The sequence below is a fragment of the Cotesia glomerata genome, linkage group LG7 (assembly GCF_020080835.1).
Source record: "Cotesia glomerata isolate CgM1 linkage group LG7, MPM_Cglom_v2.3, whole genome shotgun sequence".
NCBI classification, from domain to species: Eukaryota; Metazoa; Arthropoda; class Insecta; order Hymenoptera; family Braconidae; genus Cotesia; species Cotesia glomerata.
The window spans coordinates 26,574,546-26,599,521 of record NC_058164.1 but is presented as its reverse complement, the minus strand read 5'-3'; the positions used below and the strand labels follow the sequence as shown (position 1 = coordinate 26,599,521).

Genomic DNA, 24,976 nt, shown 5'->3' with positions numbered 1-24,976 from the left:
TCATTCTGCAAGTAAATAAACAATAATATTTCAATTACTAATTAATAATTAGTAATTTTTAAACAAATTTTTTTTTTAAATGTGAAAACTATTGAAATCAAGCATGGATTAATTCTAAAAAAATATTATCTAGTAAGTAATGTGATAATACCAATATTAAGACGCAATTAAGTGTGAAAAATGCGCCAAACCCAGTTGTCTGAATTTTTCCGAGTAACCGGCTCACCGGGGTCGGTTAAACGTGAGACGAAACGTAAATACGGACACTTAACCCCTAAATCAACCAACAAAGTAAGCCTTTTATATTTTTTTAAATTATTTATAATTGTTTATTTATTTACTTGCCAAAAAAAATTAATTATTTTTTTTAAATGTGGAATTTTTTATGACATTAAAGTTAGCACATAACAATTTTTCAATTTTATTTAAAAAAAAATTTTTCCCAAAAAATCATTTTTAAAAAATTGCATTTTTTAGTTTTTAAAATTTTTAAATGTCAATTTTTTTTTATAATTTTTTTTGCCATAATTTTTTTGTTATAGAATTCTTTAAATTATTATTTAATAATAAATATATGCTAAATTATTTTTCATAACTTTTTTTATAAAAAAATTTTTCCCAAAAAATCATTTTTAAAAAATTGAATTTTTTAGTTTTTAAAATTTTTAAATGTCAATTTTTTTTTATAATTTTTTTTGCCATCATTTTTTTGTTATAGAATTTTTTAAATTATTATTTAATAATAAATATATGCTAAATTAATTTTCATAATTTTTTTTATAAAAACTTATTTGTTGAAAAATTCCTAAAAATCATCAAATGTCAATTTTTATTATTTAGTTTCAGATAAAAGTAACTCCTAAAAAGACAGACAGTCCTTCAAAAATGGACAAGAAGCGTTCGTCAGACCTATCACTAAGCCAGGTCCAAAAAAAACTCCGTCTGGACCCCGAAGACTCTGAAAATGATTCAATCAACTTGACTCAGCCGTACGTGCCAATGGATTTCGATCTTGAGAAGATTTACCGCGAGAAGCATTTTGACATTGAGTTTGGCTCCGTGGTGATGTCCATGTGCCAGGAGGTAAAGCGTCTGAAGCCCTCGGAGAACAAACACGTCCAGCAGCTGTTCTCGGCTTTTTACAACACTCTGTCGATGCCAATCAACTGCGCTTACTTCACCGAAGAGGAGCTTAATGTCCTCAGACTGATGATGGGTCTCAGCGACGATGCGAAAATTCTGCTGGCCAGGTTGCTCAAGTGGAAGGACAGCTGGCATAGAGTTAAGAAAATTTCTGGGATGATAGAGGTGAATTTTACCAGCACGAGCTTTCAGGAACTTGTTGACAAGGGAATTTTTGATTGTGGTAATTTTTTATTTTTTTTTCTTATTTATTAAAAATATCAAAAAAATTTTTTTTTTTAATTATTAATAAATTAATTATAATAAAAATAATAATTACTAAAAGCTTGCAGTCACTATGTGACTGCCCTGACTTGTGAACTATAAATAAAATTTTTTTTTATTAAATAATGACTTTTGTTAAATTGCACTGTACTTTCTTAACTATTGACTTTTTTAAAGATATAAGCTCATCCTGATGTTACACTCATTAAGAGCTTTCATTTGAATACTCACATGCATTTTTGATATATTTTTCATATATATAAATATATAAAATATATGAAAAATTGATGTGGGTACTCAAATGAAAGGTCTCGATGAGTGTAACATCAGGATGAGCTTATATCTTTCAAAATGTCAATAGTCCACAAGATATTTAGGGTACGGGCGGGCAAGACGGAGAAGGTGGGTAAAACGAATAATCGTTCCAAAATCGCTGGTCGGTCGATAGAAAAATTTTAGACTGCAATAAAAAACGATAGGTGTAGTTACATAATTGATTGATAGATTGCAGTCTAAAATTTTTCTATCGACCGACCAGCGATTTTGGAACGATTATTCGTTTTACCCGCCCTCTCCGTCTTGCCCGCCCGTACCCTATTAAATTGCACTGTACTTTCTTAACTATTGACGTTTTTCAAGATATAAGCTCATCCCGATATTACACTCATCAAGAGCTTTCATTTAAGTACCCACATGCATTTTTATATATTTTTCATATATACATATATATAATATATATAAATATATGAAAAATTGATGTGGGCACTCAAATGAAAGGTCTCGATGAGTGTAACATCACGATGAGCTTATATCTTTAAAAAAGTCGATAGTTCACAAGATACAAGGTCATTTTTTAATTAACTATTCTGGTGACAAAATTTTTCTCATTCTTTTAATAATATAAATAATTTTATAAATTAAAAGTAAAAAAAAAAAATACTAAATTAATTTTTTTCTCATCTTTTTTATAGATTACGAAACCGATCAGATGTCAGTAGTGCTAGATCTCCTCTTAGTCGACGAACTAAAAAGCATTTGCAAGCGTATGAAAGTCCCTCACACCACGGGCAAGCCAAAAATGATCCTCGAACTCTTAAAAATCGACGGTAAAAAAAAGTCCATGTTCGCCGGAATGAAGACCCCTAGCGCAGCATTAAAAAAAGTAATCGAAGAAACAGTGGGTCCTTGCGTTCGCGTCTCAGTCCAGACCTGGAGCTTGATAAAGCGCCTGTTAACCCTTTTATACCCTGTCCAGGCCGCAGACGAGTCTCTAACAGACGTCTTCCGGATCCTCGACGAGGTATTCCACGAGCACAGAGTCTACCCTGACCTGCCCGAAGAGCGGTACCCAATTTTCCGCAACCGCCAGAGCTTGATCGATTATGTAGAAGCTAAAATCGCGCTGATAAAAATCACCGATGCTATAATGAAGAAGAATTGGGACTTGGTCCGCGATTTAGGCCAACTGGCGTTCGATAAACTCGAGCCAGCTTTCAAATCCCAGACAAAACTGGACGTGCCTTCCCATGTAAGAAGATTCGACGCGACTTATATCTGGGGCAAGGTCGTCTGGTCTAGCGTCGACGCGTTCAAGAAGGAGAAAGTCGAAGGCATTGCCACGGCGACTAAATTCCTAAAAGCTCTTATTGAAAATAAGAATATCATCCAGGGAAAAATCGGTCGCTGGTACGGTGAGCTTGCGATGATTGAAATGAGCCATAATAAAGATCTAGAAGCCAGCGTGGCTCTGACAAACAAGGCGCTGACCGAGGAGCGGCTGTCTCCAGTGGACGTTGCCGAGATGCTGGACAGAGCCAGGAAGTTAGTAGCTCGCAAAACTGGGATCAGTTTGCAGAGCAAAGAACTCATGAAACAGCTGATCAGAGACCGGGAGGAAGAGTTTGTGGTGGTTCCACATGAAGTTACGGGTAAAAAAATTTATATATATTTATATGTTATTATATATTACTTATATATAATTATATATTACTTACATATAATTATATGATTATATGTTATTATATATAATAATATATAATTGGATGCAGTATTGTTTATAATTATAATCTTTGTCACTGTGTGTCTGAATTTGGGCGAATTCTGATGAATTAGATTTTTGTCACTGTGTGTCTAAATTTGGGCGAATTATGGCGAATCCTGATCCTATATTATAAAATAGATGAAAGTCTTGAAGTTAGTCAAAGGTCGAAACTCGCAAAAAACGGGCCACAATTCATTATTGGTTAAAATTTAGGCGCGCGCGTAGCGCGCTATTCAAATTTCTAGTGAATTAGATCTTTGTCACTGTGTGTCTGAATATGGGCGAATTACGACGAATCCTGGTGTCACAAGTGACATTATCAACTGATTTCCAAATTTAGAGTTAATAAACGTTTTAATTTACAAACGGCTATTTTCCGGTAATATTAAAAACATACTTAAATTAATGACCACCATTGTATATAATTCTATAGAATTGTACAAAAGTTACAAACATTATCTATACTAATATTATAAAGAGGAAAGATTTGATTGTTTGTATGTTTGTTTGTTTGTTTGCATTGAATAGGCTCCGAAACTACTGAACCGATTTGAAAAATTCTTTCACTGTTGGAAAGCTACACTATCCCCGGGTGACATAGGCTATCTTATATTATAAATAATTCAAAAATTTTTATTAAATACCCGTGCTAAGTCGGGGCGAACTGCTAGTGATTATTATATACCAATCGAATCGTTTTTGCATCCGCTAAAAGGTTTTAGGCGAAAAAGTTGACAAGTATATTATTATTTGAGAAATTTAGAATTTTCGTTGTTACATGGCCGCGTTCATAAAACGACATCAAATAACATAAAATAGGCTTCAAAACTTTCAATAAATTTATTTCTCATGATCATTTTATACCAATCGAATCGTTTTTGCATCCGCTCCAAGGTTTTCAGGCTAAAAAGTTGAAAAGTTTATTTTAATTTCAGATATTTCGGGTGACATAGGCTATCTTATATTATAAATAATTCGAAAACTTTTGTTAAATACCCGTGCTAAGCTGGGGCGAACTGCTAGTTATATACAATTATATGAAATTATATATGGTTATATAAAATTATATGTAAACTGATAAAAGGATGTATTAACTGTTACAGTTTCTGGCACTAGGATGGACCATGAGTTCACCACCGGAACAAAAAGTGTCTGGCGGGTCAAGAATGAAGCCTCCACCGAGCTGATGAGCGTCGAGATGGTCGCGATGAAACACTACAAGGCTAGTGGCTACAACTGCGCCGTTCACTGCGAGGGAAAGTTACCCGTTACTTTATTCGCTGTTCTGCTCTGGGATGAAATTTATGGAATTTCTGTCCCCGGAGCTTTCGTCTGTCCTTACCAGACTGCTCCGCTAGATTTGTTCGGTTCCCAATTTTACCCCAACCGCCGCGAAGCTATTGATCAAAAGTTCAGCTACTACGAAGAGCTGGACGCTGATAGTCTCAGCGAGATTATGTATGAAAATTTTATCACTTACCGGGAATATTTTTCACTCATGAGCAATAACTTGGTTGAAGATGGCCATGATTTTCAAGACATTGTAAGATGTCTGGGAGTCAAAGCAGTAGTTGGCATCTGCAAGCTGATGGCTAAGAATTACTGCCAGTGGAGCGCAGGCTTTCCTGATTTAATCGTTTGGAACTCAGGGAAGAAGAAGTGCAGAGTTGTTGAAGTCAAGGGACCCGGAGACTCGCTGTCGGTCAAACAAAAATTGTGGATTAAGAATTTAATGGAGCTTGGGGTTAAAACTGAAGTTTGTCTTGTCAAGGCTAATTAATCAAACTTACCATTTTTTATTAATCAAAAAAGCATGTTATATATTTTTATACGATTAAATATAATTACTAGACTTAAGTCTGTGATAAGAGAGTTAAGTAATTCTTTTAAACTTTATTTTTTTTTTTTCTAAGGTTAAATTTGAAGATATTTTAAATATTGTATTGTTTAAAAACAATAAATAAAAAAAACACTCAAGTTAACTGATGAAAATTTTTTTATAATTTTATGATATTAAATTTAGCTGTCGAAAATTTTTTAATTTTTTCTAACAAGCAAATTTGGTCAAAGAAATTATTTTTAAAGAATTGCATTTTTAATTTATTTAAATACTTTTTTTTTGCCTAATTTATTTGTTAAGAAAATTATAAAAAGTATCAAATAATTGCTAAATTAAATTATCACATTGAAGTTAGCAGTCACGACCATTTTTTAATTATTTTTAACAGAAAAATTTGCTCCAAAAAATTATTTTTAAAAAATTGCATTTTTTATTTTTTTAAACTTCTACATGTCTTTTTTTTCGTAATTTAATTGTTAAAAAAATTATTAATTAATTTATGACATTGAAGTTAGCAGTCATGACCATTTTTTAATTTTTTTTAACAAAAAAATTTGCTCCAAAAAATTATTTTTAAAAAATTGCATTTTCAATTTTTTAAAATTTCTACATGTCAATTTTTTCAATATTTTGGCCTAATTTATTTGTTAAAAAAGTTATTAAAATTACCAAATAACTGCGAAATTAATTAATGACATTAAAGTTAACAGTCACGGCCATTTTTTAATTTTTTTAACAAAAAAATTATTTTCAAAAAATTGCATTTTTAATTTTTTTAATTTTCTACATGTCAATTTTTTTCAATATTTTTTTTTTGCCTAATTTATTTGTTAAGAAATTTATTAAAATTATCAAATAACTGATAAATTAATTTATGACGTTAAAATTAGCAGTCACGACCATTTTTTAATTTTTTTTAACAAAAAAAATTTGTTCCAAAAAATTATTTTAAAAAAATTGTATTTTTAATTTTTTTAAATTTCTACATGTCAATTTCTTTTAATAATTTTTTTTGTCGTAATTTATTTATTAAAAAAATTATTAAATAACTGCTAAATTAATTTGATATAAAAGTTAGCATTCTCGGCCATTTTGTAATTTTTTTAACAGAAAAATTTGTTAAAAAAAATTATTTTTAAAAAATTGCATTTTTAATTTTTAAAATTTTCTACATGTAATTTTTTTTTTCAAATTAATTTGTCGTAATTTATTTATTAAAAAAATTATTAAATATCTGCTTTATTAATTTTCATAGTTCTATAGAAAAATAATAGTAAAAAAAATTTCAACTGTGAAAATTAAAAAAAAATAAAATTTGACAGCTGTCAGTTAACTTCAGTTCGATAAAAAAATTGTTTATTATTTAAAAACAAAATGTCGGTAAGGAAGAAAACGACTGCAGCGCCACTCAGTCAGCATTGAACTTGATTTTCCGGCACCATTGTCATTGTGGGTCGTATTTTAGCCTCAATTATTGCTATAATAATAATTGTTAACATAAGAATTACAATAATAACATGTTCCATGAGTTTTCATATTCCTCAACGTCAAATAAAGTTGTTGATAGTGACATTGAAATAGAAAAGTCGGATAATGTCAGATGACACACTAGCCACTGTATTTAAATGTTAAATGTTATCGTCAGAAGAGTGTTCGATAAGTTAATGTAAGACGATGAGCTATTTTTTACGGCTCTGATTATAATCTCATACAAACCTTCTCCGCGTCACTACTTTTTTACTCTTTGTACTCTGACTTGCAGTAGTATTTAATAACAGTGACAATAATAAACAGTTTAATAAAAATGTCCGGTAATCAAGATTACTCCGGGTTGTTCGGAACTTTGGCTAATACTCTAGGTTGTACTGTGCCTGCAATACGGCTTCTCGTGTCAATATTTTTAGGTAAATATTTTTATTTATTATTTACAAAAATTAAAATTTATATTTTTATATTTAATTATTTTTTTTTTTAGGTTTTCCATTTGCTTATATACATCGTAGGTTTTTCATTAACAAATCACCGGAACTGCAGCATATTTTTTTTATATCATGCGGCACTTTTTTGGGAGCATGGAACTTTGGTAATTACTCTATTGTTATATAATAATTAATTATAAAAATTTATTTTAAAAATTAAAAAAAAATTTTACGCAATAATAGAATTAATTTTTCTGTTATTAAAACCAAGTTACTGTATATAAATATGTGGAGCATGAAATAATGTAATAAAAGATAATCTAATTGACTATATAGAGAAGCCGGGCTTTGATATAGCAAAAATAGTGTGTTAATTAATTAATATTAATAAATATTACTAGGATGGAATGTTGGACATTCAGCTCTAGCTTTGAGCGCTACGTACCTGATTTTGCTGATATTCGGAGGATCAACGTTGTCAATTATCTTAACGTTTGTTTTCAATATGGGCTACTTGTCTTACGGTAAGTGATATTAAAATAATTTTTTTTCTCGTCATGGAGCTGCTGCTCCATTGTTACATTTTTAAATAATAATGAACTAAAAAAATTAAAATTTTGCTCTATTAAATACTTTTGTTTAATTGCTCTGTACTTTCTCAAATATTGACGTTTTTAAAGATATAAGCTCATCCTGATCTTACACTCGTCAAGAGCTTTTATTTGAGTACCCACATGCATTTTTGATATATTTTTCATATATACATATATATATATATATATAATATATATTTTAAAGATATAAGCTCATTTTGATGTTACACTCATCAAGAGCTTTCATTTGAGTACCTACATGCATTTTTGATATATTTTTCATACATACATATATATATATATATAAATAATATGAAATATATGAAAAATTGATGTGGGTACTCAAATGAAAGGTCTTGATGATTATAATATCGGGATGAGCTTATATCTTTGAAAATGTCAATAGTTCACAAGATACAATGTAATTTCTTAATTATTGACATTTTTTAAAATATAAACTCATTTTTATGTTACACTCATCGAGACCTTTTATTTGAGTACCCACATGGCATTTTTGATATATTTTTCATATATATAAATATATGAAAAATTGATGTGGGTACTGAAATGAAAGGTCTTGATGAGTATAATCTCGGAATGAGCTTATATTTTTAAAAATGTCAATAGTTTACAAGATACAAGGTCATTTCTTAATTATTGACATTTTTTAAGATATAAACTTATTTTTATGTTACACTCATCGAGACCTTTTATTTGAGTACCCACATGCATTTTTGATATATTTTTCATATATACATATATATATATAATATACATAAATATATAAAATATATGAAAAATTGATGTGGGTACTCAAATGAAAGGTCTCGATGAGTATAACATCAGGATGAGCTTATATCTTTAAAAATGTCAATATTTCACAAGATACAAGGTCATTTCTTAATTATGTATCTAAAGATAGCATTTTATAAAAATACTTTTTTAGTTCTGATTAAATTAATAAAAAAAATTGTTTAATTTTAGTATCATATAAACGATTTTTGATGACATTTATCAAAACAAAACATATAAAATACTTTAATGAGATAAAATTACAGTAACTAGCAATGATTTACCGATTTTCAGGGTACTGGGTAACAACAACAGACGACTATGACATAAAATGGACAATGCCGCATTGCGTGTTGACATTAAGACTGATTGGGATCGCGTTTAACTTAAGCGACGGACGCCAGGATGAGTCAAAGCTGTCGGCGTATCAAAAAAAAGAATGTCTAAAAGCGCTTCCGAGCTTTCTTGAAATCGCTGCTTTTGTTTACTTTCCGGGATCCTTTCTCGTGGGTCCCCAGTTCACAGTGAAGCGGTATCAAAATTACGTCAGCGGAGTGTTTATTAAAGTGAGTAGTATAAAATAATAGTATTTTCTTAACAATAATATCTTTTGTACTCGAAATAAATTTCTGGGAAGTTTATTGCTACTTGTTGGCTATAAAAAACAATTCATAATAACGAGTATTATTTAATATAATAACGAAAGCTAAAAAGTGCTCTAATGTACGAAATCAATGGAAAAATCTCTATTATAACCGTGATTATTTCATTGCATAACGTTTCAGTGCGTTAATATTTACGCAACATGGTAATTAGTTATTTATAATTATAATTACAACTTTAGTGTTTTTTTTTTTTTTTTTTTTTTTTTTTTTTTTTTTTTGTAAACATTTCAGGAATCCGGCGGCGGCTCTAATCATATTGAGGCTGGATTTAAAAGAACGATGCAGGGATTCCTCTACTTGTTTTTCTATCAACTAGGAACTTATATTATCTCCGATCAGTACATGATGAGCAAACTCGACACTCATAATTACATCAGCAGACTTTTATTGCTCGGCTTGTGGGGACGAGTTAATCTGTATAAATATATCTGCTGCTGGCTTTTAAGTGAAGGGGTAAATATTATTTTATTTAATAATAATTTATTTATTACAATTTTTTCATTCAATTTTTAATTCAAAATTTTTATAATTTTTTTCCAAAATTTGAATTTAGTCAAAAAACTAAGGTATAAAATTTATCCCTAGTTTTCAAAAGTTTTAAGTACTTATTTTGGCTAAAATATTTAAAATATGAAAAAAAAATTCTAAGAAACTTTTTTTATTAAGAATTTTATTTCATAAAAAATATCTTATTTTTTGTCTAAAATTTGAATTTAGTCAAAAAATCAAGGTACAAAATTTATCCTAAGTTTTCAAAAGTTTAAAATACTTATTGTGGCTAAAATATTGAAGATATAATAAAATAAAAAAGCTTTTTTATAGAGAATAAAAATCTCTATCAAAAAAGTGCTATCAATTTTGCCCTATCTCTAATTTTTTGTCCAAAATTTGAATTTAAAGTCCAAAAATAAAAGTCAAAAATTTATCCCTAGTTTTTAAAAGTTTAAAGTACTTATTGTGGCTAAAATATTGAAGATAAATAAATTACAAGTAACCTTTTTTTATAGAGGATTAAATTTTTTAAAAAAAAGACTTATAATTTTGCCCTATCTCTAATTTATTCTCCAAAATTTGAATTTAAACTCCAAAAATCAAATTATAAAACTTATCCCTAGTTTCCAAAAGTTTAAAGTACTTGTTGTAGCTCAAATTTTGAAGATAAAAAATTACAAAAAACCTTTTTTATAGAGAATTAAATTCTCTATCCAAAAGAGACTTATCATTTTTGTCCTATCTCTAATTTTTTGTCCAAAATTAGAATTTAAAGTTCAAAAATCAAGGTAAAAAATTTGTCCCGTTTTTAAATTACTAAAATAGTCAATTTTTATTAAAATTTGATCTAAAATTGAGATTTTTACTAATTTTTATAAAAAATTCTCAAAATTCAATTATTGATCATTTTTACTTAAATTTCCTCTTTGAATGATTAAAATAGTCAATTTTCAATTTAAAATCATTAAATTGATTAATTTTGATTAAAATTTGATCTAAAATTTGAATTTTTATTAATTTTAATAAAAATTTCTTCTCAAAATACAATTATTGTTTATTTTTGCTCAAATTTCTTCTTAAAATTACTATAAGAGTGAATTTTTATAAAATTTTTCATTTAAAATCATTAAATTGATTAATTTTGATTAAAATTTGATCTAAAATTGAAATTTTTACTAATTTTAATGAAAATTTCTTCTCAAAATTCAATTAATGTTCCTAAAGAATTAAAAATTTCTTCTAAAAAAAGTCCTTATCAATTTTGTCTTATCTCTCATTTTTTGTCCAAAATTTGAACTCATAGTTCAAAAATAAAATTATGAAACTTATCCCTAGTTTTCAAAAGTTTAAAGTACTTATTGTGGCTAAAATATTGAAGATAAAAAATTACAAAAAAACTTTTTTATAGAGGATTAAATTCTCTATCCAAAAGAGACTTATCATTTTTGCTCTATCTCTGATCCTTGAGCAAGAATTTTAAAAATAAAAAATAATAATTGAATGTTTGAAGGTCTGTATGACATTCGGAATTTCCTACAATGGTAAAGACGAGAACGGGTCAATAAAGTGGGACGGTTGCAAAAACGTCGATTTAAAAAGATTTGAAAACGCAACCGAGTTTAGTCACTACATCCAATCATTCAACATGAACACTAACGAATGGTGCGGCGAGTACGTCTACAAGCGGTTGAAATTTATGGGATCTCGTTTCGCTAGTCAGTTCTTAACTCTAGTATTTCTTGCCATTTGGCACGGCTTCCACTCTGGTTATTACGTTACTTTCTTCAACGAATTTATAATCATGTACTTCGAAAGAGACGTAAGTTTTTATTTCTAATTACCATTTACATCCTCATAAATTCCCAATTAATATTTCAGATTGCTTCCGCGTTGAAGAAGAATCAATCAATCCAGGCGACGGCAAGCCATCCTCTCGGTGGAATTCTCATCTGGATTATTTTGAAACTTTACACCCTCGTATTTATGGGTTACGCGTTTATTCCCTTCCACTTGCTGTCCTACACTCGGTATCTTAAAATTTACTCGAGTGTTTACTGGATCGGCAGTATAATCTTCCTATCGTATCCCTTCCTAGCTCCCTTTATTAAGCCACTAATTAGCGGTCGCAGAAGGGCTCACGTCGATTAGTTTATACACTGTGAAAAGTTTCCATGAAAATTAATTTACCAGTAAAAATTTTTAAAAATTATAAATGCAATTTTTAAAAAATAATTTTTCAAAACTAATTTATTTGTCAAGAAAAACTAAAAAATAATCAAGTGACTGCTAACTTTAATGTCGTAAAATTTCCATTTCATTTTACTAAATTTAATAATTATCGGATAATTTTATTGGATAAGCAAAAATTAATAGTATTGCCAATTATTTTTACTATATTATTATAGTTGATTAAATAATGTATTATTTGGCCCCGCGTATTTATTTATAAATTACTAAGGTATAAATTAAATTTAAAAATGTCCCACAGTTTTCGTTGAACATGGTCAGTAGCTGGAAGGGTGACCAGTGCGATAAAATAAAATTTAGTTTTTAACTTGTGAAATATTGACATTTTTAAAGATATAAGCTCATCTTGATGTTACACTCATCAAGACCTTTCATTTGAGTACCCACATCAATTTTTCATATATTTTATATATTTATATATACTAAATATATGTATATATGAAAAATATATAAAAAATGCATGCGGGTACTCAAATGAAAGCTCTTGATGAGTGTAACATAAAAATGAGTTTATATCTTAAAAAATGTCAATAATTAAAAAACGACCCTGTATCTTGTCAACTATTGACATTTTTAAAGATATAAGCTGATCCCGACATTATACGCATCAAGACCTTTCATTTGAGTACCCACATCAATTTTTCATATATTTATATATATTACATATATGTATATATGAAAAATATATTAAAAATGCATGTGGGTACTCAAATGAAAGCTCTTGATAAGGATAATATCAGGATGAGCTTATATCTTTAAAAATGTCAATATTTAAAAAATTACAGTGAAGTTTAACAAAAGTAATTATTTAATTTAGTGAGGGGCATTTTAATATTAATGTAAAGTAAAAATGAATAGAAAATTTTCACAGTGTAATAATATATATTACATACATTAATTCTACTCAGTGCACACGTCTATTTAAATCTCAACAATTAATTAATAAATTTGTTAAAAGTTTAAAGTTGGGAGCTGTGAAGATAATAAATATGTATTTCAAATCACATATTTTTTAAAAAACAATTTTATTTTTTATAAAAAAATAGTTTAAAACTCTAGAGTATAGTAAAATTTTCACCGACAATTAGATTTATAATTACAAAATAGTTTACTGAAAATCAGTCAATGTTTTACTGGAGATCAGTGAAAATTTACCGTCAAGTATATTCATAATTATATATAATATAATATTTTTTTGGCTGTTGGCACGCGGTAATTAAGCGTATCAGTAAGGACCGCCATTTCCTGCAGAAGGAGGTCCGTAGCTGTCTGGGGGCTGTTGAGCAGGAGGTCCATAGCTTCCCGACTGTTCTTTCTGCAATTTACAAAAATTCCAAAAATCAATTAAACGCCCCCAACAAAATACTTTAACAAATTTATTATCAAACCTGAGTTTTGTAGCGGATGAAGTAAACCTCAGGCTTGCTGGGCTGAGTGGGAGCCTGGGTGGGAAGAACAACATCAGGAGCTTCCTCGGGTTTCTTCACTAAAACGTAGATCAAAGTCTTCTGCTCGTCCTGTGGCGGCAGGGGTGGAAGGACCGGGGCGGTGGGAGTTGGGGGAGTCGGGGCCTTGATGAAGACGATCTTGTAGTGCTTCTGCGGGGCTTGTTGCGGCGGCAAGTACTTTGGTGGCTTGTACTCTGGAGCTTCTGGTGGGGGAACGTGGACGTAGACGTGCTTGTGGATCACTGGTTGTCTTTGGGGTGGACCATAAGTGTCCTGGACATTCGCTGGGCCCGAAGGGTAGCCTCCTCCGCCGATTAGACCACTGGATGGCGGGAAGTATGAGTCTACTGGTGGTTCTGGGGCTGGTTTTGCCCACGCGCAGCCAAAAATCATCAAAAGCTGGAAGATTTTTAAAGAAGAAATTAAATAATTAATTTTTTATGGTGAATTTTTATTATACTTAAAATTTTTTAATAATAATAATGTATATAATCCCAGATTATATTGAGTGAAAAAAATTTTTAAATAGCCAGTATAATCCAGATTATAATCAGTATAATCTGGATTATAATGAGTATAATCCAGATTATAATGAGTATAATTCAGATTATAATGAGTATAATCCAGATATCACGCAGTATAATCTGGATTTTTTTTAGCTATCTAAAATTTTTTTTCATCACAGATATCACTGAGTATAATCTGGGATTATATCCAGTGTCATCTTGTTCTTTCCGTGTTGTTTTAAAAAATTGTTATTATTATTATTAAAAATTTTCAATAATAATAATAATAATAATAACTTGTTTTGAATTATTATTATTACTATTATTATTTTTGTTTCTTTTTTTTTAATTTCAGATCAATTGAATTAAATATTAAAATTTTTATTTGAAGAGTCAATGCAGCAAAAAAAAAAGGTAATTTTTGAAATTAAAAAAATATTTTAATTAAAAAGTAATAAATTATTAATATTAATATAATGCTTTCGTTTTTCATTTTAGAGCAAAAGTCTATTGTCTGAAGTGAAAAATAAGTAATTAGACTAGCTTCTTCAGCGAGTCGTTGATAATTACTTCCTGTAGAAAGCACAGGCACTTAACAAAAAGGAAAAACTCTTGGTGAGTAAAATATTAAATTAAAAATGTAAATAAAAAATAATTAGACACTAAAAACTGCACAGTCGAAAATAATAAATAAAATTAACCACCGACACTTACAATAAGCCCACGCATGATCTCGGAAGAAATAATAAAATGTTATTAGTATTAAAAAAGAAGAAAGATCACTTGGTAAAACTAGTTCACTGGGTACTTTTAACTGGCAGGCGATCGCGAGTGTTGTGCCTGGATGCCGTTCCTCGTCGGAACTTTTATACCACCTAGTTGAGGTACCTTGTCCACCAGCTAGTCCGTGTGTAGAATGTCTGCATGGTCACATGTGCGAATGTGTAAGTAGACGATATAAAATATATATAGACCAATCTTATGTTAGTGCTGTTACTGTTTCACACTACTAAACGTCCAGCACCTTCTATTCCCTTCATTTCCCCCGTGAGATTTTTCTGGGCCCCATCAGGTACATTAATCACGTACACACAATCATACACTCATGAGCATTTGCCCGGCTAAGCGCAATCCATCTTCACCGCAATCAACTATCAAACAAAGCTGAATTGCTGCTGCTGTTATTAAAACACTTTGTCAAGTAATAACAGACTTTTGACAATTACAGCAGTTGTAACAAAAGTTATTATTTGTTTGGATCAAGAATCTTCAAGGAAGAAGAAATATTTTTGTTTACCTTAACTTACTTTTTTTTTTATTGAATTTCAGTGAAATCTTTTGGCAATTAAGTTTACTTACCGTATAATTTCGAAAGGAAACCACAGGATTAAATTTAATCCAAACTTTTTTTTAGTTATTTTTACTTATTTATAGACATGTTAATGCTAATAATAATGAGGTAAATTTTTTTAGCCGGAATCTTCGTTATAACAAGAAGACTTTTATAATTTTTATGCGGGTATTGAACTTTTAAATTTCTTCGATACATTCTTTAAAAAAAAAAAAAAATAATAATAATTTTTTTTGAAAACAAATAATAATAATAATAATGATTTTTTAAACAAATATATTATTATTATTATTATTTTTTTTTTATAAATAAATTTAATAATAATGATAATAATAACTTGTTTACAAAAATTACTATTATACTTAAAAAATTTTTATAATAACAACAACAACAACAACAACAACAACAACAATAATAATAATAATAATAATAATAATAATAATAATCATCATCATCATCATCATAATAATAATAATCATAATAATGGGTTTTCAAACAAATTATTATTATTATTATTATTATTATTATTATTATTATTATTATTATTTTTATTATTTTTATTTTTATAAATAAATTTAATAATAATGATAATAATAACTTGTTTTAAAAATTACTATTATACTAAAAAATTCTTTATAATAATAATAATAATAATTTTGTAAATAATTAAAATTGCAAAAAAGAAAAAAATAGAGAATTTTTTTTTTCACTTTTAAATTAGTATTCAAAATGCGAGCTTAAAAAATTTAGCAACATTTAATGTTAAAATTCAATAAAAATTCCAGGTTAAAAATTGAAAGTTTTTAGTATCGAAAAAAAATTTCCCTTTTTATGACCGCCTAAAAGTAAAATTATAATGGAATAATTTAAAGGGCAGTAAATTTCCAGTAAAAATGGACAGTAATCTTGTCTATGTCTATAAAAAGTTGTATCATCAATATGCAGCGAAAGGAATATATGAAGCATAGAGCTATAAGCCGTAAATATGCCTGGTTCGTTAAACCATTAAACTTTTATTTCAGTACGCGTGTGCGTAATCCAGTTGAGTAATCTCGAGCGAGAGCAAATGGAAGATGATAGGCAGTAATCTCGAAATTTTCATCATACCGTTTTTATACATATTTTTGTCTACGAGGAAATTAATTTCGATTATGCAACAGATGCTGAAGAAATAAAAAAAATTACTTTTCAATTTTTCTTATTATTATTATTTTTAAATTAGATTTTATTATATTTATTTCTCGTTTTTTTTTTTCTAAAGTTTGAATTTTAAGTTCAAAAATCATTATAAAATTTATCCATAGGTTTCAAAAGTTTAAAGTACTTATTGTGGCTAAAATATTGAAGATAAAAAAAATCAAAAGGACCTTTTTTATTAAAGGTTAAATTTCCTACAAAAAAAAACATCAATTTTACCCTATCTCCAATCCCTGAGCAAGAATTTTAATTATAAACCCAAATTTTTGTCAATTTAAAAAAAAAACAATTTTTTTTTAATAATCTTAACAAATATTTCATCTAAGAGTTCAATTATTATTAATTTTTACTCAAATTTCTTCTTTAAATTACTAAAAGAGATAATTTTTATTGAAATTTGATCTAAAATTGAGATTTTAACTAATTTTGATAAAAATTTCTTCTAAAAATTAAATTATTGTTTATTTTTAGTCTAATTTCTTTTTTAAATTACTAAAATGGTCAATTTTTACTAAAATTTGATCTAAAATTGAGATTTTAACTAATTTTGATAAAAATTTCTTCTCAAAATTCAATTATTGTTAATTTTTACTCGAATTTCCTCTTTAAACTACTAAAATAGTATATTTTTAGTCAAAATTCTTCTTAAAATTACTAAAATAGTTAATTTTCATTTAAAATCATTAAATTGATTAATTTTGATTAAAATTTGATCTAAAATTGAGATTGTAACTAATTTTGATAAAAATTTCTTCTCAAAATTCAATAAATGTTAATTTTTACTCAAATTTCTTCTTTAAACTACTAAAATAGTTAATTTTTAATCAAAATTCCTCTTTAAATTACTAAAATAGTCAATTTTTACTAAAATTGAAATTTTAACTAATTTTGATAGAAATTTCTTCTTAAAATTCAATTGGTGTTAATTTTTACTCAAATTTCTTCTTAAAATTACTAAAATAGTCTATTTTTATTAAAATTTGATCTAAAATTGCAATTTTTAATAATTTTGATAAAAATTTCTTCACAAAATTCAATTAATGTTAATTTTTAGTCAAATTTCTTTCTTAAATTACTAAAATAGTCAATTTATATTAAATTGTTTATTTAAAATCATTAAATTAATTAATTTATATTAAAATTGGATCTAAAATCGAGATTTTAACTAATTTTGATAAAAATTTCTTCTTTAAATCACTAAAAAAGTCCATTTTGATTAAATTCTTCATTTATAATAATGAAATTGCTAAATTATTTCATAAACAAGTAATAATAAAAAAATGCTGTTGATTTCCTTAAGAAATAATGACCGGGCGTTGGGAGGATTTTTAAATAGAAACAACAAAAAGATTTTCCACTTAGACAGGATGGATTGATTCTTTGAGCGAGCGAGTTGCCAGTTGAATGCTGGACAACTTAATTTATTACTTTTCCAGTGAGGTACTGCAACAGACAATAGCGTTTGATTTCTGCTCACGATAAAAATCAGCCTAAGCTAATTAACGTCTTAGTTTTAATTGTTAAAATATATTTCCAGACAAAGGATTGTCCGCCGCTCAATCCTTGAATTTTTGGCAAGGTAGGCGAGAAAATAAAAATGATAAAGAGGAAAAATAAGATAAACATTGATATAGTACGGTTCCGCTAATTGGTATTCTTCAGGGAGTCTTCCTTGCAAGTGGTCGTTGGCAAATCGACGTGAACTTTCACTTGCGCTCCTCGACTTCCGGGCACACGTGACGTGATATTTTTTCTATTTACACTCCATATTTACTATTTATTATTTAAATATTTTTTTCATTTTTTTTTTTATTATTCCTTATTAACTTCAGCTGTAAAATAAGCTATTTAATCCAGTGGTACAACATAGACCGCATTTAATTGTGGATCCTTTCAATGGAGCACTTTCTCCGGTCTCCGGAATTTACAAGTTACAAAACGAATAATAAAGTAATATAATAATATATAAGAGGTTTTTAAATTGATCGGTTACTCAAAAATAGGACCTTGAAAAAAAAACCCTTCTCGTCTTCTCTTCTATATTTAATACTCCGCAATATTGAATGACCGCCTTCCAGTGAAAGTTTACCTTTTTTTTTGTCCAAAGAAAACTAAAAAAATTACACGAAGAAGATGTAAGATGGCATTTTGTTGTTTTGCCTTTTTATTTTTGCGGAAGACCTTTTCTTCACTGTTTACGCTTTATATAGAATACGAGTTACCGACTTGCCGACTTTTTATAAATATTTATACTAAACACTCATTTATTATTCTATTTTAATTTATTGCCCAAGTAATAACGTAAACTTCTAAGCTTTATTTATTATTTTTAGGATTTTGTAATCCTTATTTATGTTATTTTCTTGGAAATTGTACAATTTTCTATTATTTATTTCAGCTTTCAATTATAATAATTTATACCAAGGGGATTTTTTAGAGTATTATATTACATACGCAAGAGGTCAAGGGTTCGATTCCCGGCTTAGGTCAAATGAATTAAAAAAATTTTTTTTTTAATTATTTTTACTTATTTAGTGTCATTTTTAATTTGTAAAATATTTTGTATTGATACACTAATTAAAAAATGATTTATTATAAAATTTTCAATTATTTATATCAAATTTTTACTGTAGCAATTAATACTGTAGGCATTGACAAGTGTGTTATTTTATATACGCGAGAGGTCAAGGGTTCGATCCCCGGCTTGAGTAAAATTAATTACAAATTATTATTTTTATTATTTAAAGTGTCATTCTTAATTTTTAATTTAATAATAAAATTTTTATAGTTAACACACTGATTAAATTTATTAAAAAAAAAAAATAATTTTAATAATTTATATCAAATTTTTATTGTAGTAATTAATACTGTAGGCATTGTCAAGTTTGTTATTTTATATACGTGAGAGGTTGAGGGTTCGATTCTCAGTTTGGGTAAAATTAATTGAAGCATTTTTTTTTTATTATTTAAAGTGTTATTTTTAATTTGTAAAATATTTGGTAATAAATTTTATTTTAAAAATAAAATTTTTATATTTAATACACTGAATTTATTAAATAAACAAAAATTTCAATTATTTATAACAAATTTTTACTGTAGTAATTAATACTGTAAGCATTGTCAAGTGTATTATTTTATATACCCGAAAGGTCAAGGGTTCAATTCCCAATTTGGGTAAAATTAATTGAAAAAATTTTTTTTAATTATTTTCATTATTTAAAGTGTAATTAATTTTATTTTTAAAATAAAATTTTCATATTTAATTTTATAATTCATTAATTAAATTTATAAAATAAAAAGAATTTATATCAAATTTTTATTGTAGAAATTAATACTGTAGGCATTGTCAAGTGTGTTATTATATATACGCGAGAGGTCAAGGGTTTGATTCCCGGCTTGGGTTTAAACTAATTAAAGCAACTAATTTTGTAGAAAAAATTTTTTTTTTATTTTTTAAATAACATATCAATTAAATTTCTCGAATTATTTACTAAATAAAACATTATTTATATCAAATTTTAATAGTAGTAATTTAAATTGTGGAGATTGACTAGATTATAATATAAGATACCCAAAAGGTACAGGGTTCGAATCCTGACATGGTTAAAAATAATAAAATTTTTAAAAAATTGTTAATTTATTTAATTTAATTGTAACATTTAAATAATAAAATTGATTTAAAAAAAAAATTTTAGATAAATTATTTCTTCTTTACCCTTTAAAAAATTTTTCTTCTTTACAATAAAAATATTTAATTTAATACTAATTTTTAATTAATAAAATTTATCAAAAAAAAAATTTTTTTAAATTATTTCTTCTTTACTCTAAAATATGTTTTTTCTTTAAAATAAAGATTCTTAATTTAATATTAATTTTTAATCAATAAAATTTATTTAAAGTAAAGAAGAAATGTGATTTAAAAATTATATATGTCTTCTTTAAAATAAAGACATAAAATAAAATTATTCAACAAAAAATGAAATAATTGAAGATAATCCTTTTTAACAACGCGGAAAGAGTGAAAATACAATTTAATAACCCAAGACAGGTAACTTATGTCTAAAAAGAGCCATTATTAATCTAGCACATTGATGCAATCCTCTGTATCTTTTTAGACCCAACTTGAAGAGATTGTCTGGCCGTGATTTAATTTAATTTCTTCAAGTCCAATAATGGCGATAAAATTCAGGGTATTGAATAAAATAGTGAAAGGATCTTCTTATAAGACGTGTTCTGGAAGTGGGTGACCGTTGGAGAGTTTTGATCACACGCCGTCGGGTGAAAGCAGATGGATCAAAGGTCGTGGCACCTGCTTACAGTTCCTTGTTCGAGCGCCTCTCTCTGGGCATTCTTCTTCTCTTCGAAATTCTGTCAGGTGAAAGTTACTCATAAATTTAATTAATGTAGAAAAGGATTAAAAATAAATAACTTGGTAATTTTTTTTTTTTTCTTCTTTTATGTAAAAAAATACATAAAAAAGCTTTATTTCGCCACCGTATTTCTTGCAAAATAATTACGTATAAAAATAAAGAGGTACATTATCCCTCGACATTGCGAGCCAAAGTCGTGTTGGTCATTTATAACAAATAGGTCGTCTTACATCGATTCGTCCGTGTAAAAAAATATTTCTTCTGAGATATTATTTTATATTACAATTACAATTGTACGAAGTTAAAATTAATAATAATATATAATATTAAAGTCAACAATAAAAAAAGTAAGAAAGAAGAAAAGAAGAAATGGTACAAAAAGGAAGAAAAGAATAGAATAATAATTAAAGAAGAGTACCCCTAGGTAGCGCAAGGCCGATCCAGCGGGCATCGAGGAAAGATCGGCTTTGCGTTACCGCGTCGAACGTGAAACAAGCGCAGAATTAATAATTATTAATCAGCGCTCGCACGTGCGTTAATTAATGTTACGATTAGATAATTACTAACTGGAACGGTTATCGATTTAAATAATGGTGAGCTGAGTCGAGCTAGAGGAGGATAGCTTGGGCAATTGTATCGTAGCCAACTGTCCAAGCCGTCGTGGGTCCAGATGATTCTGCTTCGATTGACTAGTAAGGACCGGACTGCCCGGGGGGGCCGTAGCTTGGTCCCGGGGCGGAGGGTCCGCTGGAGCCGGTGCTTCCGTGGTCTCCGCCGCCGATTGAACCTCCGTGGCCGCCGCCGATTGAACCTCCGTGGCCACCGCCGATTGAACCTCCGTGTCCACCACCGAGTCCACCGCCGAGTCCACCGCCGAGTCCACCGCCAATTGAGCCGCCGCTTACTCCGCCACCGATTGAGCCAGATGAGCCGCTTTCCTTCTGAAATTTCAATGTTAGTTTTTTTAAATTGGTGGTTTAATTAATATCAATTTTATTTAAAGAATTTAGGAGTCTTTTTGTCAATTTTTATGAAATTTTGAATTTTTAATCATTTTAAGAGATATTTCTTCTCAAATTTTAATTATTTTCAATTTTTTATGAAATTTCTTCTCTAAATTGTTAAAATAATCAATTTTTAATCATTTTTGCGTTTTAAATCATTCATTTATATAAAAATTTAATCTAAAATTGGAATTTTTACTAATTTTGATTAAAATTTCTTCTCAAAATTCAATTAATGTTCATTTTTACTCAAATTTCTTCTTAAAATTACTAATATAGTCAATTTTTAATGAATTTTTCATTTAAAATCATTAAATTGATTAATTTTCATCAAAATTTGATCTAAAATTGAAATTTATACTAATTTTAATAGAAATTTCTTCTTAAAATTCAATTGTTGTTCATTTTTACTCAAATTTCTTCTTTAGATTACTAAAATAGTCAATTTTTATTAAAATTGAGATTTTTACTAATTTTGGTCAAATTTTCTTCTCAAAATTCAATTATTATTCATTTTTACTCAAATTTCTTTTCTAAATAAGTAAAATAGTAAATTTTTATTGAATTTTCCATTTAAAATCATTAAATTGATTAATTTTCATCAAAATTTGATCTAAAATCTAAATTTTTACTAATTTTGATAAAAATTTCTTCTCAAAATTCAATTATTGTTAATTTTTTTCTCAAATTTCTTCTTTAAATTACTAAAATAGTCCATTTTTATTAAATTTTTTCATTTAAAATCATTAAATTAAATAGATTAATTTTCATCAAAATTTATACTAATATTTAATAAAAATTTCTTTTTGAATTTAAACTATTGTTAATTTTCAATCAAATTTCATCTTTAAATTGCTAAAATAGTTAATTTTTATTAATATTTTTCATTTAAAATCATTAAAAATTGATTAATTTTTATTAAAATTTTATCTATAAATTTAGAATTTTTACCAACATCAATAAAAATTTTTTTTTTCAATATTTAAAATATTCTATTTTTAATGTTGTTTTTTTTTTAAAATCATTAATTTGATTAATTTTAATTGAAACTTTATCTAAAATTAACATTATTGTCAATTTTAGATAAAGAAAAACCCAATTTTTTTAATTTTTCTAATTTTTCTTGCCTTCCCAATAAAAAAAAAAAAAAAAAAAAAATAAAAATCTTACCTGGGTCTTGTACTTGATGAAGTAAACTTCAGGTTTGCTGGGTTGAGTTGGAGCAGCAGTGGGCAAGTTGATTTCAGGTGCGTCTTCTGGTTTCTTAACCAAGACATAGATCAAAGTCTTCTGTTCGTCTTGTTGAAGAGCTGGGATTACTGGAGCAGTTGGTGCAGGTGGAGTTGGGGCCTTGATGAAGATGATCTTGTAGTGTTTCTGGGGAGCGGCGGTCTGGAGCTGGGGTCTGAATCGGGGTTCTTCTGGTGCCTCTGGTGGGGGAACGTGGACGTAGATGTGTTTCTGGATGAGAGCACCTCCTGAGGAGCCACCGCTGAATCCACCAGATGAGCCACCGCTGAATCCACCGGAAGAGCCACCGCTGAATCCACCGGAAGAGCCACCGCTGAATCCACCAGATGAGCCACCGCTAAATCCACCAGAAGAACCTCCGCTGAATCCTCCAAAGGATCCTCCAGATCCGCCTCCGAATCCACCTAGGGATCCACCACTGAAGCCTCCGGATGAGCCACCACCGAAACCGGAAGAACCACCACCGAATCCTCCAATAGAGCCACCGGAGAAGCCACCGTTGCCACCTGATCCTCCCAAGGATCCACCACCTGGAGTACCGTAGGTGTTGCTAGGCGATTGGTAGTTGTAGCCAGCTTCCGGTCGTGCTACTACTGCCGTAGCGAGCGCCACTATCTGTAATTACAAAGAAAAAATCATTAATTAATTAATTAATTTATTTATTTATTAAATGAAGATATTAATTTATTAAAGAAGAAATGGTTAATTTAAAAGAAGAAATAGTTAATTAAAAGAAAAAATAATTTATTTATTTATTTATTAAATGAAGATATAAGTTTATTAAAGCAGAAATGGTTAATTTAAAAGAAGAAATACAAAGAATAAATAATTAATGACAAAGAAGAAATACAAAGAATAAATAATTAATGACAAAGAAGAAATACAAAAAAGAAATAATTAATGACAAAGAAGAAATAATTAATACCAAAGAAGAAATATTTAACTGGAAAGAAGAAATAGTTAATTAAAAGAAGAAATAATTAATTAAAAAGAATAAATTTAAAGAAGAAATACAAATAAAAAATAATTAATGAAAAAGAAGAAATATAAAGAACTTTTTAATTGAAAAGAAGAAATGGTTAATTTAAAAAAAGAAATGCAAAGAAGATATTTTTTATTGGAAAGAAGAAATGGTTAATTTAAAAAAAGAAATGCAAAGAAGATATTTTTTATTGGAAAGAAGAAATAGTTAATTAAAAGAAAAAATAATTAATTACAAAGGAGAAACAAAAGAAGAAATTTAAAGAAGAAATAATTAATAACAAAGAAGAAATAATTAATAACAAAGAAGAAATAATTAATACCAAAGAAGAAATAGTTAATCAAAAGAAGAAATCATTCATGAGAAAGAAGAAATTTTTAATTTCAAAGAAGAAATGTTTAACTGGAAAGAAGAAATAGTTAATTGAAAGAAGAAATGAAAAGAAGAAATGTTTATCTGGAAAGAAGAAATAATTAATTTAAAAAAAATAATTAATGACAAAGAAGAAATGAAAAAAATAAATGCAAAGAAGAAATAATTAATACCAAAGAAGAAATATGTAATAAAAAAATGTATAAAGAAGAAATAAAAGATACTTACCATGAATACTCTCATGATGAAAATGAAAAAATAATTAACTTGAAAAGTTAAGACTCTAGTCGACGACAATCGACTTAAAGTAACTGCTCACAATCCACAAAGACCTTTCTGGGATAAATAATTAGAGAGGTGATGTGGTATGTTGGATGAGATTTGTCGAACTGATGCTCCTGGTTCGTCTGTCGGGGCTTTTATACGGACGAACGACCGTCCCATTGGGTCTTTCGGGGAGCAAAGAGTAGAGGGTCCAACTGGCCTGTACTGGTGATAC

At 27.9% G+C, this 24,976-nt stretch overlaps 4 protein-coding genes and 1 long non-coding RNA gene across 10 annotated transcripts; 3 read left to right on the top strand and 2 right to left on the bottom strand.

The window, feature by feature from the left end:
• Positions 1-11: 11 nt before the first annotated feature.
• Positions 12-5,252, top strand: LOC123268408 (fanconi-associated nuclease 1-like). Its single transcript, XM_044733428.1, has 4 exons — positions 12-291; positions 841-1,366; positions 2,379-3,335; positions 4,552-5,252. The coding sequence occupies exons 1-4, from the start codon at positions 181-183 to the stop codon at positions 5,226-5,228; spliced, it is 2,271 nt and encodes a 756-aa protein (XP_044589363.1). The 5' UTR covers positions 12-180; the 3' UTR covers positions 5,229-5,252.
• A 1,456-nt stretch (positions 5,253-6,708) lies between these two features.
• Positions 6,709-12,111, top strand: LOC123269097 (lysophospholipid acyltransferase 5). Of its 2 annotated transcripts, XM_044734626.1 has the most exons (8): positions 6,709-7,192; positions 7,264-7,371; positions 7,609-7,731; positions 8,887-9,158; positions 9,489-9,710; positions 11,260-11,568; positions 11,628-11,914; positions 12,055-12,111. In XM_044734626.1, the coding sequence occupies exons 1-7, from the start codon at positions 7,093-7,095 to the stop codon at positions 11,895-11,897; spliced, it is 1,404 nt and encodes a 467-aa protein (XP_044590561.1). In that variant the 5' UTR covers positions 6,709-7,092; the 3' UTR covers positions 11,898-11,914; positions 12,055-12,111. The 2 variants fall into 2 exon arrangements, with proteins under 2 accessions (XP_044590561.1, XP_044590560.1); XM_044734625.1 differs by lacking the exon at positions 12,055-12,111 and having other exon boundaries at positions 11,628-11,986.
• Positions 12,112-13,143: 1,032 nt separating this feature from the next.
• LOC123269990 (proline-rich extensin-like protein EPR1) lies at positions 13,144-14,823 on the bottom strand. Its single transcript, XM_044735953.1, has 3 exons — positions 14,665-14,823; positions 13,385-13,843; positions 13,144-13,311 (listed from the first exon to the last, which is right to left on the bottom strand). Exons 1-3 carry the CDS (start codon positions 14,677-14,679, stop codon positions 13,222-13,224), a joined length of 564 nt encoding a protein of 187 aa, XP_044591888.1. The 5' UTR covers positions 14,680-14,823; the 3' UTR covers positions 13,144-13,221.
• Positions 13,776-19,032, top strand: LOC123269992. The gene is made up of 4 exons (XR_006510518.1): positions 13,776-13,887; positions 14,306-14,364; positions 14,449-14,565; positions 18,897-19,032. It is a non-coding gene; the product is annotated as an uncharacterized LOC123269992 (long non-coding RNA).
• Positions 19,033-20,949: 1,917 nt separating this feature from the next.
• Positions 20,950-24,858, bottom strand: LOC123269989 (keratin, type I cytoskeletal 9). Of its 5 annotated transcripts, none has more exons than XM_044735949.1 (4): positions 24,706-24,858; positions 23,043-23,738; positions 21,716-21,809; positions 20,950-21,679 (listed from the first exon to the last, which is right to left on the bottom strand). In XM_044735949.1, exons 1-4 carry the CDS (start codon positions 24,718-24,720, stop codon positions 21,558-21,560), a joined length of 927 nt encoding a protein of 308 aa, XP_044591884.1. In that variant the 5' UTR covers positions 24,721-24,858; the 3' UTR covers positions 20,950-21,557. The 5 variants fall into 5 exon arrangements, with proteins under 5 accessions (XP_044591884.1, XP_044591885.1, XP_044591887.1 ...); XM_044735950.1 differs by having other exon boundaries at positions 20,950-21,703; positions 21,752-21,809; XM_044735952.1 differs by having other exon boundaries at positions 21,752-21,809.
• Between the last annotated feature and the right edge of the window lie 118 nt (positions 24,859-24,976).